The sequence below is a fragment of the Xenopus laevis genome, chromosome 4S (genome assembly GCF_017654675.1).
Source record: "Xenopus laevis strain J_2021 chromosome 4S, Xenopus_laevis_v10.1, whole genome shotgun sequence".
NCBI classification, from domain to species: domain Eukaryota; kingdom Metazoa; phylum Chordata; class Amphibia; order Anura; family Pipidae; genus Xenopus; species Xenopus laevis.
Genome location: NC_054378.1, coordinates 65,530,435 through 65,546,069, shown reverse-complemented (window position 1 = coordinate 65,546,069; position 15,635 = coordinate 65,530,435). Strand labels below are relative to the sequence as shown.

At 36.9% G+C, this 15,635-nt stretch overlaps 1 protein-coding gene across 2 annotated transcripts in view; it reads left to right on the top strand.

The window, feature by feature from the left end:
- Window positions 1–15,635, top strand: part of LOC414455 (phosphoglucomutase-1) — a 55,265-nt gene that overhangs the window by 37,809 nt on the left and 1,821 nt on the right. For both annotated transcript variants that reach the window (XM_018260767.2, XM_018260766.2), the window contains exons 5-10: window positions 1,553–1,743; window positions 2,130–2,284; window positions 5,081–5,196; window positions 11,259–11,394; window positions 12,939–13,122; window positions 14,575–14,709. In XM_018260767.2, the coding sequence (XP_018116256.1) occupies window positions 1,553–1,743; window positions 2,130–2,284; window positions 5,081–5,196; window positions 11,259–11,394; window positions 12,939–13,122; window positions 14,575–14,709 (917 nt within the window). The remainder of the gene's footprint in view (window positions 1–1,552; window positions 1,744–2,129; window positions 2,285–5,080; window positions 5,197–11,258; window positions 11,395–12,938; window positions 13,123–14,574; window positions 14,710–15,635) is intronic.

Here is a 15,635-nt window from a genome sequence, read left to right as displayed (position 1 = left end):
GAACAGTTAACCATGGTAGCAGACACAGACTAAACGTTAGCTTTTTTTCCCCTCTTAAAGTGCAAGTCGCGGTCATGACACTAGGGGATTGGTTAGGCAGCAGGAAGCTTCACATTTTTCCACCAGCCTAGCCAATCCTCTTAAGCAGGCCCGGATTTAGTGAAAGGTCCCCTAGGCCCGGGCCTAGTGCGGCAAGCAGGCGCTCTTAACATCTTCCCTATAACTTATAGTAATTGTAAAATGGACCGCCAGTCCGTCCCAATTCCAAAACACTCTATAGAGCAACTGTGTGGAAATCTGTAGCAAACTCCAAATTGTCACATTGGATACCTCCCAGATAAACATGGAGCAGATCAGCCAAACATAAATGGTAAGTGAAGTAAGCTGTAAATGATCATTCTTAAAACACATGGCTGGGCAAGGAGAAAGCAAGGTTTAAAGCTTGTTTCATTTAACAATTATATTTGGCTGATCTGCTCCATAATTGCCTATGAAGGATCCAATGTGCACATGAGAAGTGCAGTACATTGCTTCCTGTGACTGTCCAGCTACTGCTAATCTACTATAACTAGAGCATACCTCCCAACATTTTAAAAATAAAAAGTGGGACAAAAAAGTTGCAGAGCGTATACTGGCAAATTTTTTTGACCATTCCAATTTTTGTGGCCACACCCCCTAATTACCATGTTCATTTAAAAAAAAAAATGGCAGGTTATGAAAGGTTGAACATATTTCTGTGTTTTTTTTTAAGTTATTACAGTTTTGCTAATGAAGGTGAATTGCCCGTTAAGGTGTGAGTCTAACTTTTCCCAGGGGACCTGTTATCTTATATTGTTACAATTACTTATTTGCTTATCTAGAAATTGTTACAAAAGTATCTTATCTTGTGCTGTGGCTGTTCTGGGCTCTCTGCGGTTCACCTTTAAGTTAACTTTTAGTATGTTATAGAATGGCCAATTCTTAGCAGCTTTTGAATTGGTCTTCATTATTTATTTATTTTTATATTTTTTAGTTATTTGCCGTCTTCTTCTAACTCTTTCCAGCTTTCAAATAAATGCTCTGTAAGGCTACAAATGTATTGTTATTGCTACTATTTATTACTCATCTTTCTAGCCTCTCCTATTCATATTCTAGTCTCTTATTCAAATCAATACATGGTTGATAGGGCAATTTGGTCCCTAGCAACCAGATTGCTGAAATTGCAAACCCTAGAACTGGTGAATAATAAGCTAAATAACTCAAAAACCACAAATAATAAATCGTGAAAACCAATTGCAAATTGTCTCCAAATATCACTGTCTACATCATACTAAAAGTTAATATAAAGGTGAACAACCTCTTTGAGTTAGAAACTTTTTGTTTCTTTTTCCTGGCTGTTCAGTGTAGAGAAAAACAGGACTTTCCAGTACAAATGAGGGTTGAGCTGTCAAAACAGGGACTGTCCCTCTAAAAACAGGACAGTTGGGAGGTATGCTAGAGTGGAGATGGTGACACTATATTAAACTACATTAAAAAAAACAATCCTTTTTTTTCTTTAATTTGGCAAAACTAGTTGTTGGTCCTTATGTGAAAAAGATCTTGTGTGAAGAGTTGGGAGCTCCTGCCAATTCTGCAGTAAACTGCATACCACTAGAGGATTTTGGTGGTCACCATCCAGATCCAAATTTGACATATGCTTCTGAGTTAGTGGACACCATGAATACTGGTGAACATGACTTTGGAGCTGCATTTGATGGAGATGGGGTAAGAAAAAAATATATCCGCTTAACCCAGTGATACGCACAATTTGTTATTTGTACGAGCCAATATTTTGGGAAATAAGTACAGTAAATTGGATGCATTAATAGGTGCTGGTGTAATGTACACTGTTAAGTCTAAAAATATAAGTATGTAAATGACAATTTACAGAACACATTTAAATGTAAGGCTTATTAAACATATACTATTTGTGTACCAGCACTGGTATGGATTCCTCTCTCTCTTTTTTTTTTTTTTTTTTTTTCTCTCTCAGCATCCTTATTTAATATAAATAGTTCAGTAAGTTATGGTGGGGCACTCTAGTTTGTATTGGATCCAGTACCTTTTTACAAAAAAAATCTAATGATTCCCTCTCTTGATTTATTCATTAGGATCGTAATATGATTCTTGGAAAAAATGGCTTCTTTGTTAACCCTTCCGACTCTGTTGCTGTGATAGCCGCCAATATTTTTAGTATCCCTTACTTCCAACAAACTGGTGTTCGTGGGCTTGCAAGGAGTATGCCAACAAGTGGTGCCCTTGACAGGTAGGATCTAACTACAGTATGGCCAGACCTGAAATTAGAAATGTTTGATAAAGCCCATAGCTGGAATTGAAAGTCTAAATATTGTCCATTGACTGCAGCTTTGTTCATTGCATGAATCTTCTGGCTGTACTGGCAGATGTTATTTTGAGAATGTGCTTCTTTATCTTCTAAAGTCTATTTGTAGCCCCTCTGGATATGAATGTTAATATAATTGTCACTACTGGAATTCAGATAACCGTAGAGAAATTTGCTTAGCTCTGAGTGCTAAGCTGTTTCACACAAATTCTTGTGTTGTCTCCTAGACACATTTTAAGTTCATATTACACAGAATATGAGAACAGTGTTGTTTTTTGGGTTTTTTTTTGCCTTTTAGGCCCTGTTTTCTCAAACTCCCACATAGAACAGTAAATTCGGATTTAAGTGGAATGTCCCATAAATCCAGTTTCCTTACTTGTTTAGATCACGTAGAAAACTACTCAAATATTCTGTGCACAAAAACTTTGTTGGTGATTTTGCTAACTTTTTTTTTTCAATTTATTTTTTTTTATTTACATTTGTTCAAATAAAATATTAAAGGTGTGCAGAGAGAAAAATGCATCATTTTTTTGTTTGTTTTTATTTTCTGCTTTGCTTTCATGATGGTCTAGTATTGACCTGAAGCTGTTTGGGCACAACTTTTTCTTAATCACATGTCATAACCTTTCTCTCCATAATTAGGGACTTAAATGATAGCAAAAGAAAATCTCACTATCTTTTCTTATAACCTGTACAGAAGCATATCAGATAGCTAAGCTAGCAAAGAATAGTCCCTATATAAAGCACAAATCACCTGTTTGTATTGTCATTGTTCAAACGGCTACTCTTTTCTACACCCTGATAAAGTACCCCAGGCTATTCCTGTTGATAACATGTTATTTGAATCTCACTAACACTTAAGCTCCCCATAGACAAACAGATTTTTCTTGCCAAATGACCGATTTTAGCGAAGTCCGACCAATCCTTCAAAATTATCGTGAAGTTAGTGGGATTCAAACGATCATACATCTTACGATTTTTCGGCCAACATCTGTCAGAAAATTGATCAGCCAGGTTAAAAAAACTTTATCGGTCCCAGTGCAATCTATCTATGTTTGCAGGGCCAAGCAGGCAGCTGCCCTTTGTTTTCCTGGCAAATGGTCTTTTTAGTTGATGGACAATTCGTGCGATCGTTTCAAGATAATCGGGTCTCACAATGACTATCAAATCTTTTAAAAATCTTTACATCTATGGCCAGCTTAAGGGTGAGGGCACATGGGGAGATTTAATCGCCTGGCTACTAATCGCCTCTACTTCTGGGCGTCAATCTCCCTGATCTGCCTTCCCCCCGGCTATAATGTGAAATCGACAGCGGGATGGCACTCGCGGTGATGCGAATTCCGAGTTTCCTTGTGAGGCAATTTCCAGCGACTTCGGAAAATGAAAACCCGCAAGTGCCATCCCGCTGGCGATTTCTCATTATAGCCTGCGGGAAGGGTGGGAAATGGCAGATCAGGGAGATTGTCACCCAGAAGAAGAGGAGATAAATCTCCCCAAATCTCCCCATGTGCCCTTACCCTAAAGGTTGACTGTTGAAGTAAAAGTGAGAGAAGTGTTGCTGGTGTGACTGTCAAGAGTAGGGATCCAGGGAATTGGAGAGGTCCTCAACTGTATAATAAAGCCTCTTAAAGGGATCCTGTCATCGGAAAACATGTTTTTTTTCAAAACGTTAATAGTGATACTCCAGCAGAATTCTGCACTGAAATCCATTTCTCAAAAGAGCAAACAGATTTTTTTATATTCAATTTTGAAATCTGACATGGGTCTAGACATTTTGTCAATTTCCCAGCTGCCCCTGGTCATGTGACTTGTGCCGGCACTTTAGGAGAGAAATGCTTTCTGGCAGGCTGCTGTTTTTCCTTCTCAATGTAACTGAATGTGTCTCAGTGAGACATGGGTTTTTACTATTGAGTCCTGTTCTTATATCTACCAGGCAGCTGTTATCTTGTGTTAGGGAGCTGCTATCTGGTTACCTTCCCATTGTTATTTTGTTTGGCTGCTGGGGGGGGAGGGAGGGGGGTGATATCACTCCACCTTGCAATACAGCAGTAAAGAGTGACTGAAGTTTATCAGAGCACAAGTCACATGACTTGCGGCAGCTGGGAAATTGACAATATGTCTAGCCCCATGTCAGATTTCAAAATTGAATATAAAAAAATCTGTTTGCTATTTTGAGAAATGGGTTCCAGTGCAGATTTCTGCTGGAGCAGCACGATTAACTGATTCATTTTGAAAAAAAAATAATTTTCCCCATGACAGTATCCCTTTAAGTTTGCCTGAGTTCACCTGACTGGTACATGGTTTGGTGACTTTAAGAAAAAGGATTATGCCAGTACAGTTAATTTGGTATTAATCAAATGCAATGTAAATGCTACACAGTTAGAGAACTGCTCCATAGGTTTGAAGAAAAATTGAAAATACATAAAAGTATTTCACTCTGCTACAGTTCATCTCCTTAGCAACAGGGAGAAAACAAGGTCTTTCGAAAACAGATATGTGGCTTTATAAGTCCATTAAAATTCCATGTGTTTATTACATATGTCACAGAAGACCATAAAACATTTTCTTTCACCTTTTATGTCACATAAATATGAAACTAGAACACCCTGTCAAATATCTGCTTCATAATTGCAGCAGTGTGCTATTAAAACTTATGGCACAGGCATGAAAACTGTAATCCGGTGTTTTCTATTCTTTTTTTTTTTTTTTTTTTTTCTGAAGGGTGGCAAAAGCTACAAAGATTGCTTTGTATGAAACTCCAACTGGGTGGAAATTCTTTGGCAATTTAATGGATGCAAACAAGCTGTCCCTGTGTGGAGAGGAAAGCTTTGGCACTGGTAAGTGGGGCGGTACGGTGGGACAAGCCTCCTTGGCTATTTTCTATGAAACAAGATAATACATTTATATCCGTATCTCCGATCCAGCTCGAAGGCAAGACACTGTGATTGAATGAGAGTAAATGCAGGATACAGAAGATAAAAATCTGTAACAGTAATAGGCTAAATTCAGGCCTCCCACATGCTACAAACATGCAGTTTCCAGCATCCACCCACCTGCTCAGCCAGAATAGAGGGTTGTTCAAGTATTTTTGTTTTTTGTGCCTTCCTATTATACAAAAATTAATTATAGCAAAATGCTCATTATTTGTTTTGACTTCTAGTGACCTAAATCCTGTTAATATATTGAATCTCTATAAAAAAAAAAATAGAGGTAAGACTTGTGTTCCATGCTGGAGGAATAAAGTAAAGGAGTTAAGTCATATGTTATTCAGAATGTGGTAAGCCGCCTACTTAATTCATAAAGTATGCAAAGATATTATTCTAACAATCACTCTGCTATAGTTCGAGGAGTCTGTATGAAACCAATAAGCATTGCCCCCTGTGTTGAACCCCTGCTCCACAATTTTGTAACATGTTTCTTACATTGTCTGCTCTTTCTCTGGATACATTTCACTCTGTATAATAGCGATATTTTGCCACTATTCTATAACTTTTAAAAATTTAGCTTGATGCATAGTAAGCACTTCCACTAAATTCTATGAATACAGACTGTTTATAGCCTGGATGGATATGCACCTGACAAGAACTGGGCACTGGCTTTTGGTTGTTTCACCATATCCATATTGGTGGAACAAACTCATTTTAAGATTTAAAAGTGGGTTTGGCGAGGAACATGCCATGAAAGTAACCTGTAAACATTTTGTTTTCATACTACTCTCCTAGACCCTTCCATGTCATGAAAACACCATAGTATTGTAGTTTAGCTACAGGAGAGTGCCACAAATGCTTGCAACCAGTGCCATTCCCCAGCATTTTTATCTGAATGGTTTAATTTTGGTTTTCAATACATACTTCACCTAGATTAAAACATGTTAACATGTGGTAAAATTACCAAATAATTGTATAAAAAGTTGAGTTTTATTTTAAGGTCTCCAAAATGGGAGGAAGCGTCAAAGGAGTTGTTGCTAAACAGATTTTGCTGACTGGCCATAGATGCTATAGTGTTCTAGAAGGAACAGGCAAGTCAGACAATCCATTCCAGTGGTCCAAATTGGAGCTCCTTTCCACTGGAAGGCTGTCCCATGGAAAGGTATTTAATGGTAGTGCAAGGTCTCTCTGAGCAGGGCACAGAACGCAAAGGTTACTTATGTGTGTGTGTTTGAGGAACTCCCAGAGGGACTGGGGGTGCTGCCTGCCACTGAAAGGGGCTGAGGAAGCCTGTGACCAGGTGACCAAGAGTCTGTCTTAGAAGTTAAGGAAATCCAGGAGGGTGAACAATCCCCCAAAGAAGTATCGTAAATACAGGGGTGACCCCAATTATGTGTTTTTGCTGATAGTCCACAAGGGGTCCAATTTAGTGAGGAAACTAATATAAGTTCTCCTTTGATTGGTAAAAACCCCTTTGAGGTCATTAGAGGAGCAACGTGGTTGATTTGGAGTGTACCTGGAGGTAAGAGAGAATGTATTGCTAGCCAGAGCACCAGAGGTAGTTTTGTAGGTGGAATGGATTCTGGATGGATTGCAGAGAGGATAATGATGTCTGCTCTAGGCCAGTATTGCGTTAATTTCAATAGTTGAGGTCTATTCTTCCAATATTTTTAAAATCTCGTTGCCAATATTTTTCAAGAGTTTGGATGTGAGGAATAAAGCAGAGTACGTATCAAATAGAACTCCAAGACAGCGAACCTGTATACTAGAATGAATGAGGAGGACATACAAGACAATGTAACAAAGGCAGCTGGATATTTCAGAGGTGACCGAGGAGGAAATATTAGAACAAGAGAGATTTGAGTATCATCAGCATAAAGATCATATTGAAAGCCAAAAGAGCTGACCCAGAGATGCAGTGTATGGGTGAGTGTAATGGTCCAAGGACAGAGCTTTAAGGGACTGATTGAGTTCACATGATAAGGAGGTTTTGAGAGCAGAGAAGGAGAGGTGTGACAGGATCCAAGAGTTCTGTACATATGTCAAGATAAATCAAAACTCTACTCCATGCTCACCTCTTCTGAGAATCATGATCTCCTACTGCCAGTCTCTCTGTATTTCTTAATCCTAGCTGTATTATTCTAGCCACAACTACACATTTGTATTCCAATATATTTAAAACATTGTGCTCTCGGGAAAACAAGGCCTCAATAAATCTGTTAGTGATTCTGACCCCTTTCGCTTCACTGAAAATGCCAAAATGCATGCATCTATGGGCAGAGCAACACATTTTTTTGAGGCTCTGCAAATTTTTTCACCAATTGGAGTCTATAGATGTCATTTTCATGGCAAAAGTTGGCAAAAAAAATTAACTCATAATTACATAATATACATGAGTATATAACAGGGTTAAAATATATTAAAGAATAAACTAACTCTATGTATGAAGGAAACTGTTCAGAGAGAACTTCTTACCCCTGCTCATTTGCCCGAGACTGCAAATCAAATACAAATCTGGACCTTCATTGGTGATTAGTAGAATATACATTATGCACATCAGTTTTGCAAAAAAGAGACTTTTAAATCTTTCCTGAAGTATAGTACAGAGGTCTACACACATATCCATACACTACCTTCTTTATTCCAGCACTTTATTCATGAGTGTCCATAAATTAGTCTCCCAAATATTTTCTAGGTCTGACCTATGCCAATACTTTGCTTTCCAGCTCCAGCTTTTTAATATTTTCTACTCAAAACCCATTTACCATTATAACCAGATCATCCTTGGTTTACCTCCATTCAAACAAAATCTGACACCTCTTTATTTACATGTAGGAAATAAAGCAACTAGTGGGGGAATGAGCATTTCTGGATGTAAGAGTTCTTCCACTGCATTAGCATTAGAAATTAAGAATGGTCACTAAGAAGACATTTTGAAATATTTTATATAGTGTTCCTGTTTTAGATTACTACGATTGGGGAAAAAAATTGTGTCTGATATTCCTGCTTGTAATGTAAAATGTTAAATTCCTCCCACTTTAAAATGCAGCTTTTTATATTGGAGGTGCGGATTAGGCTTATCATTGATCTTGAATGTGCCAGAGCCATTATTCTTTAGGTCAGTGATCCCCAACCAGTAGCTCGCGAGCAGCATGTTGCTCTCCAACCCCTTGGATGTTGCTCTCAGTGCCCTCAAAGCAGGTGCTTATTTTTAAATTCTAGGCTTGAAGGCAAGTTTTAATTGCATAAAAACAAAGTATAGTGCCAAGTAGAGCATCTTGTAGAATTTCAGTCCACATAAGGGCTACCCAATAGCCAATCACAGCCCTTATTTGGCACCCCAAGGGACTTTCCCATGCTTGTGTTGCTCCCCAGCTCTTTTCACATTTGAATGTGGCTCACGGGTAAAAAAGGTTGGGGACCCCTGCTTTAGGTTATCATCTGTTGCCTTTATGTACAGCTAGATTTGTACCTGAGCAATTCAATTCAGTACTGTTTTCTCTTCTTGTGATGTATCATTGTGGGCTTCTTCACAACTGTATGTTTACTTCTTAGTGTCCGATACCAATGAGTTTAAAATACTGTATATACAGTATGCATAATATAATAGCAAAGGCTATTTTTGCTCTGGAATTAATTCAGAAAAAATACTGTATAAAAATTGGCAGACCATAAAATCACTTCTTTTAAATACATGTAATTGGAACATATGCACGCCACAGAGAAAACTGGGTACTTGACAAGAGACTAACCACATATTTCCTTTCCTGTAGAGACATTAATTTAGACCCTTTTATATAAACATTTAATTTGGCGACAGTCGTTTGGAAGATATTTTTTTTTTTTTTTATACAGATGTGTAAATTAAATTCAGCATTTTATATGGAATGCTGTCGCTGCCAAACATTGCAAATGACAGGGCTACATGCTTACATTACACAAAGAAGCATTTTGGACTGTAATTTTAGAGAATTTTGTAACACAGGCTGGCAAAAGCTTTTTTTTCCTCTGTGTTTTGTCCAAAAATTACAGAGAAAAAGGAAAGTTTCCTACACAACAAAGGCTGTTTCTGGTGCCACAATATGGACTGATTCATGTTATGGAAATATATACATATTTCAGTTTCTAGGTTCTGACTTTTATTAGTCGCTACATCTAAGATACTATATAAAAGTCATCTGCAAACATTAAAATTATAAAAAGAGTGGTCACATTTTATATATACTTGCTATGTAGCAAAGTGAAATTGATCCTTATTTATTAACCAATTTTGTCTTGTGGTCGTTCTTTGTTGTGTTCTTAAATGGACTTCCTGGTTATGTCTGATGTGCATAACAAACCACTCTGTGGTTAGTTTCTTTAATCAAATATGGTTAATTATGGCCCACTACTGGGGTAGGGGAAAACATATAAAGAAGTGCAAAAAATGATAGGCTGCTCAGCTAAAATGAAATGCTTTAAAATGGCAACCAAACCTGAAAGGCATGGAAAACTCCCATTGGAATAGATAGAAAAAAAACCAAAATGGCAAAGACATAGCTAATGATCTGCTCCAGGAAGATCAAAGACGGTCTAACGTTACCTGTGAGTACTGTTACAATAAAAAGACGCCAAACAGCAAGAAGCCCCTGCAAAGTCCCATTGTTTGAAATAAAATATTTGCTGAAGAAGTTACAATTTGCCAAAGAACAAATTGACTGGCAATTTGACTTTGTGGACGGATGAAAGCAAGATTGTTCTTTTTGCTTCTAGTAGCCGCAGACAGTTTGTTAGATGACCCCCAAACCACTGATTTCAAGCCATGGTACACTGTGGGCTGACATCAAAAATGCTGTTTCTGAGGCAAAACCAAGAAATGCAGAAGAATTGTGAAATGTAACAGGTGCCAGAAGATGTGCAGCATTCTCAGAAACATTGGTTATACAACTAAATATTAGTTCATTGATCCAAAGGAAAGCAACCTCTTGCAACATGTTTTACTTTATACAGTGAATGTTTGAGTTTGTAAAGAAGTATGCACACATTGCTATTTTTTTGAAACAGTCTAATATTCCCTTATCTTCACTTTCCAAAATTCTAAGGAAATCGCTCCTCTAACTGGAGTTGAGACGTCAGTGAGAACTCCAGTCAGTTAGAACTCCAGTCAGTTAGAACTCCAGTCATTTAGAGGGGGTGATTTCCTAAAAATTTTGAATTCCTGAGAAGCTTTCTGGATATTCGAAATGAATACACACGCTCCCTTAGGTTTCAAATCTAGGTGCGATATCTCATATATAACCTGATTTACACCATTAATTATCCATTCTTTATGTATTTACCAGTTTCCTCTGTCATCCATTTTTTGTTTTATTTTAAGACATTGTGAAGACCTGAGTGAATGTCTGTTTGCTGCCCCAGGTTCTTGCACACCAACTATTACACAAATTTGACTATATGTAATTTTAAGGTTATTATTTAATAGGCCCTCTAAGAGGGGTTTGAAACAAAAAAAGCCTTAAAAACGATATTATAGTGAATCAATGGTTCCGAGTACAGTAAGCCAATAACTATAATGCTTTAATTTTCTGAAAGAAGTGGAGATAGACTGGCTAAATAATGTGGAGTGAGTGTACTTGTAATATGTATTCTTCTGGCTGGCATTCAAAAATATCTGTAGTGTTCTTCAGCGCACGCATATATTTGAGCATGTGTCGTTTGAATACATCAAAGATTTATTAGCCATTGTATATTTATTTTTAAATTGGCTGAGTTGTAATTTAAACCTGGAGACGCATTTTGTGTGAAGTTGTCTGCAATGAAAATCATGACTGGCTCTCTCAGCTTTTTGGTTACATTTCCTGCTGTTGGTGATAGTTATTTTTTTTCAAAGAGAACTGGATTACCATTTGTTGCAGATAATCCAGCAACAAATATAAAATAAGATTTAAAGGTATTAAAATTTAACCCAACCTTTATTTTCTTAAATCCAATAGGCTCTGATCATATTCGAGAAAAGGATGGACTTTGGGCAGTTCTTGCATGGCTTTCAATCATTGCCACACGCAAACAGAGTGTGGAGGAAATTCTCAAAGATCATTGGCAGAAGTATGGTCGGAATTTTTTCACACGGTGAGTTCCCTGTTTCTGTTTTATCACCATTTTTCCAGAGGAGAATATCCATAAAAAAAGACTACATTGACAATATCACCTCCCTGTGAAACTGTATCGAAATTAGCATATTATTATGGTCAATCAACTGGCTAGATAGAATTTTCTGGGAAATTTGTCATCAAAATGAAATTATGATTAACCTATATTGAAGCACAATCTATATCATATATAAGAGTGTAGTTATTTGCCTTTTTATTGGTTAAATAGCAAACTTCTGGATTTGTGGGAAAATATCTTGTTTCAAATTGTAAATCAGTATATTAGTGGTACATTTTTTTTTTCTTCTCAGACTGAATAGTCAAGGAAAATGTTTTCATATCTTTCACTAAAACTGCTGTGTGCATTAGGACAGATCATGACAGAAAGCAATGGTGGAAATCAGTGTAAAGCTTTAAAAATACTTTACTAAAGATATGTTTTCCAAACTCTGAATTTTTTTTTTTGAAGGCTCCTTCATTCATAAGAAAATACAAATTGTTTCATCTATCTTGTAAAAGGCAGCACTACACCTTATCCTAAAACATATATTGCTTTATTGAAAACACAGATTAAGACTTGCATGGTTACTCAATCCAAAAACAACATGGGGAGAAATACCATTTAAACCCCAGGAAGTTAAAGTTAAATGTATTGGCTAAAAGAGAATGACTAGAAATGCTGTATTGCTGTACCATGCTTTTCAAATTTCTTCGAACCATCCTGGATGGAAAAATTATATTGGATCACAAAAGGGCAGGTGGGGCTTGTGCGGGAGTGGGTATGCATTGGGTTAAGTTGTGGCATAATTGGGGAGTGGTTAGTTAGATCAGGGGCATGTCTGTGCAACAGCCTTTTTCCCATTTTACTTGTTGGCCAGGCCCACATCAAAGGGAGCTAGTGGGCTAATATTTGGGGCCCTGCTAACTTGTATGGGGCCCCATTTTTACTGATGATGGCCCTATATACCAGAAGTACAAATTTGTAACAATTAACTTTTCACAAGGTACTGTTATGTCTGGTGGAGATCCAATGACTATGTGTTTGTGTTATGATTGAGTGAAGAGGGGACCCCTTCATGGCTCCAGCAAATTTTGAATGCTATCCAAATATCAATCTCCTTTATGATTACACATAGCAAGGACTCTATAAAATGTCTTAATATTGGAATTCAGTGTACAGTAGTGGGGGTATATATTTACATGCAGCTGCACATAGCTTTACAGGGTGGAGGTTTGTAGTTAACAGTTGCTTTAGACCAGTGATCCCCAAATAATGGCACACTAGCAATATGTTGCTCACCAACCCCTTGGATGTTGCTTCCCAGTGGCCTCAAACCATGTACTTGTTTTTTAATTCCTGGTTTGGGGGCAAGTTTTGGTTGCATAACCTGTCCACAAAGGGCATACCAAATCGCAAATCACATCCCTTATTTGGCATCCTTTGGAATCTTTTTCATGCTTCTGTTGCTCCTCAACTTTTTACATTCGAATGTGTCTCACTTTTAAACTGTAATTGTGTTTTAGATATGATTATGAAGAGGTTGAAGCTGAAGGAGCTAACAAAATGATGAAAGATCTTGAAGCATTGATGTTTGATCGCTCATTTATTGGCCAGCAGCTTGCTGTTGGAGATAAAGTTTATACTGTTGAAAAAGCAGATAACTTTGAGTATAGTGACCCGGTCGATGGAAGTATTTCAAGAAACCAGGTAAGAGACTTCAAATATTGATTGACTCATGTGGTGCAAGAGCAGAACATTCTGTTAGAACTCTGGCTCATTTATTAAATGTCAGATTTTAACTCACAAACTTTAAAACCACGATTGCCGCTGAATTTATTAAAAGATCCAATTATTAAAAGTGCTGAATGATGTGGTAAAAAAAATACCTTGAAAACCTCTAAAAAAATTTCCTTTTTTTAGACAATTTCTAGCAAAGTAAAAATACGAAAACCTATAAAAGCTTAGAATCGATTTAAAGTGGTCCACTAGGATCAGCCCAGCTAGCTACAACTTTTACTTGGCAAAGTTTTACATTATAGGTTTCCATGGTTTTTACCAAATTTTTTTGAGCTATTTAGAAATCTAGAAAAAGCTAATTTTTGGAGATTTGTGGAAATTTTTTTAATTCAATTGTTAGTAAATTAGTCCCTTAGGGTTATACCATTTATTGTTAGAAATTTGAAGATGGTGTAGTGCCAATAGGTGTTACAGTGCTACCTGTCTCATAGCAAGTTATTGCTTAACCCAGCTAAATTTATTCTTGATATCTGTAAAAAATACTATTATTTAGAAAAAATGTTCTCAATAAATTACATACTCGTGTCATTTTATTGATATAACGTATGGACTGTAAATAAAAGCTGAGTATGAGGTTCTGATTTTACTGAAGAAGGTAGAGAAAAAGTAATACATAAATTGTGTTGATGTTGCCTTCATTTTCTCATTTCCATTGTGTCTCATTTACATGTTCTTTTAATGCTATGCCCCTTAGAAGCAGGAATTCTGGAACCTGAAGCTAAACATATTCAGGCCAATGATCCCTGACTTATAGACTCTCATCCAGTGTTCCAGTATTTGGGGGGCAAATCATTTTCTGTATACTTTTTTAATTGAAAAAATATATGAGATGTTGTGTTAGTTTAGCTTTATTTTAATTAAATTGGTTCAGTAAAGGAGCTGCTCAATGTTTGCCAATGATATGTGGAAATGGTAATGCATTTTTCATGTTACACTATACCCTCTAAATTTTGCAAGAAGGAATCAAACACCATTTGTGTACAAAGTTGAAAATTAAAGAGTATTTTCTAGATGTAAGGTTTTGTTGTCCCAACCCTGACCTATGGTGAAATAAATGAACCACAACTGATGCATACTCATATACCTTTATCTACCAAGGCCAGTATGTTTATATTCCATCATTGCCATTTTCCTATAAATGTTGATTCTTTGAGGAAAATTGAATTTTAAAATGGCAGCTATTTCTATTTCTGTATTCTTTATGTTCAAGTGTTAGCAAATGGAACATTTACAACAGATTATATAGGAAAGGTTCATCATGCAAAACTGATACCCATGTATAAAAATACTGATAACTTCTACAAGTTAGGAGAAGAAATGTTTGTTTCTAAATTAATTGGCATATAAAATCTTCATTTTTAGGGATTAAGACTTATTTTTGCTGATGGATCTCGAATCATCTTCAGACTTAGTGGTACAGGCAGCGCTGGAGCTACCATTAGATTATATATTGACAGCTATGAGAAGGATTTACAGAAAATATATGAAGACCCTCAGGTAAATACCAATAATACTATGCCAACACAGTTTTTAAAAGAAACAGAAAATGAGGTTCTCCTGTAACTGTGAATGCTGTTTATAGGGAAAGCATCATAGTCCTTTTTGTGTTCTCCAGTGTTTCACTGGGCAAGACCTTATTTTAACACTGCCTATGAGAAGGGGCAGAGCTAGAGTTGAGGACTTAATTAATTTCCTGTTAAATATATTCCCATGTTTTTTTCTTTACAGAGTAAAAATGCATGTAGTCTTTTGTCTTTCCCTTTAAATTATCCCTTAAGGCCATGTGAATTGTAATATTTTCATGGCAGTAATTCAGAATCTGCTCTGACACACAAATGATCGGACATACAAGGTGGATTTTGACCTTTAAATGCATACATAGGAGGCGTAGTCCAACTTATTGGTGTTTTCTACTAATACCAAGTGATCACTAAAGCTGGCCATTGACTCAAAAATCCAATTGTACGAATCGAGGATTCTTACAATTTATGGACCGTGTGTGGAGAGTCCTGACATTTTTCCTCCGGCGGAGATCGGTTATTTGGTCGATCGGACAGGTTGAAAAATTTCTGTCGGCTGCCGATAATATCTCTGCGTGCATTGCCGATCGTACGATTTTCAGTACTGTTCTTTAACTACTTTATTTGATCTGAATGCTTAGTGGCAGGTCGGGAGATGGGGAAGTCCCAACGATCAGATCTTTGCATCTATGGCCAGTTTAGGCTTATTATCTGTCACTGTCTTTGATGCTTGACATTTACTTGAATGGCTGCAGCCTGGCATCACTGGTGTGCATTGGGTTTAAGGTATAGTGTCATATATAGAAAGCCTTTGGGTTTTATTTTTTATTTTTATAAAGCTTCAGTAAACCAAGGTATGGATGCCAGACTCTCTTAGACATAACATTGGTTTCTCTCTGTGTG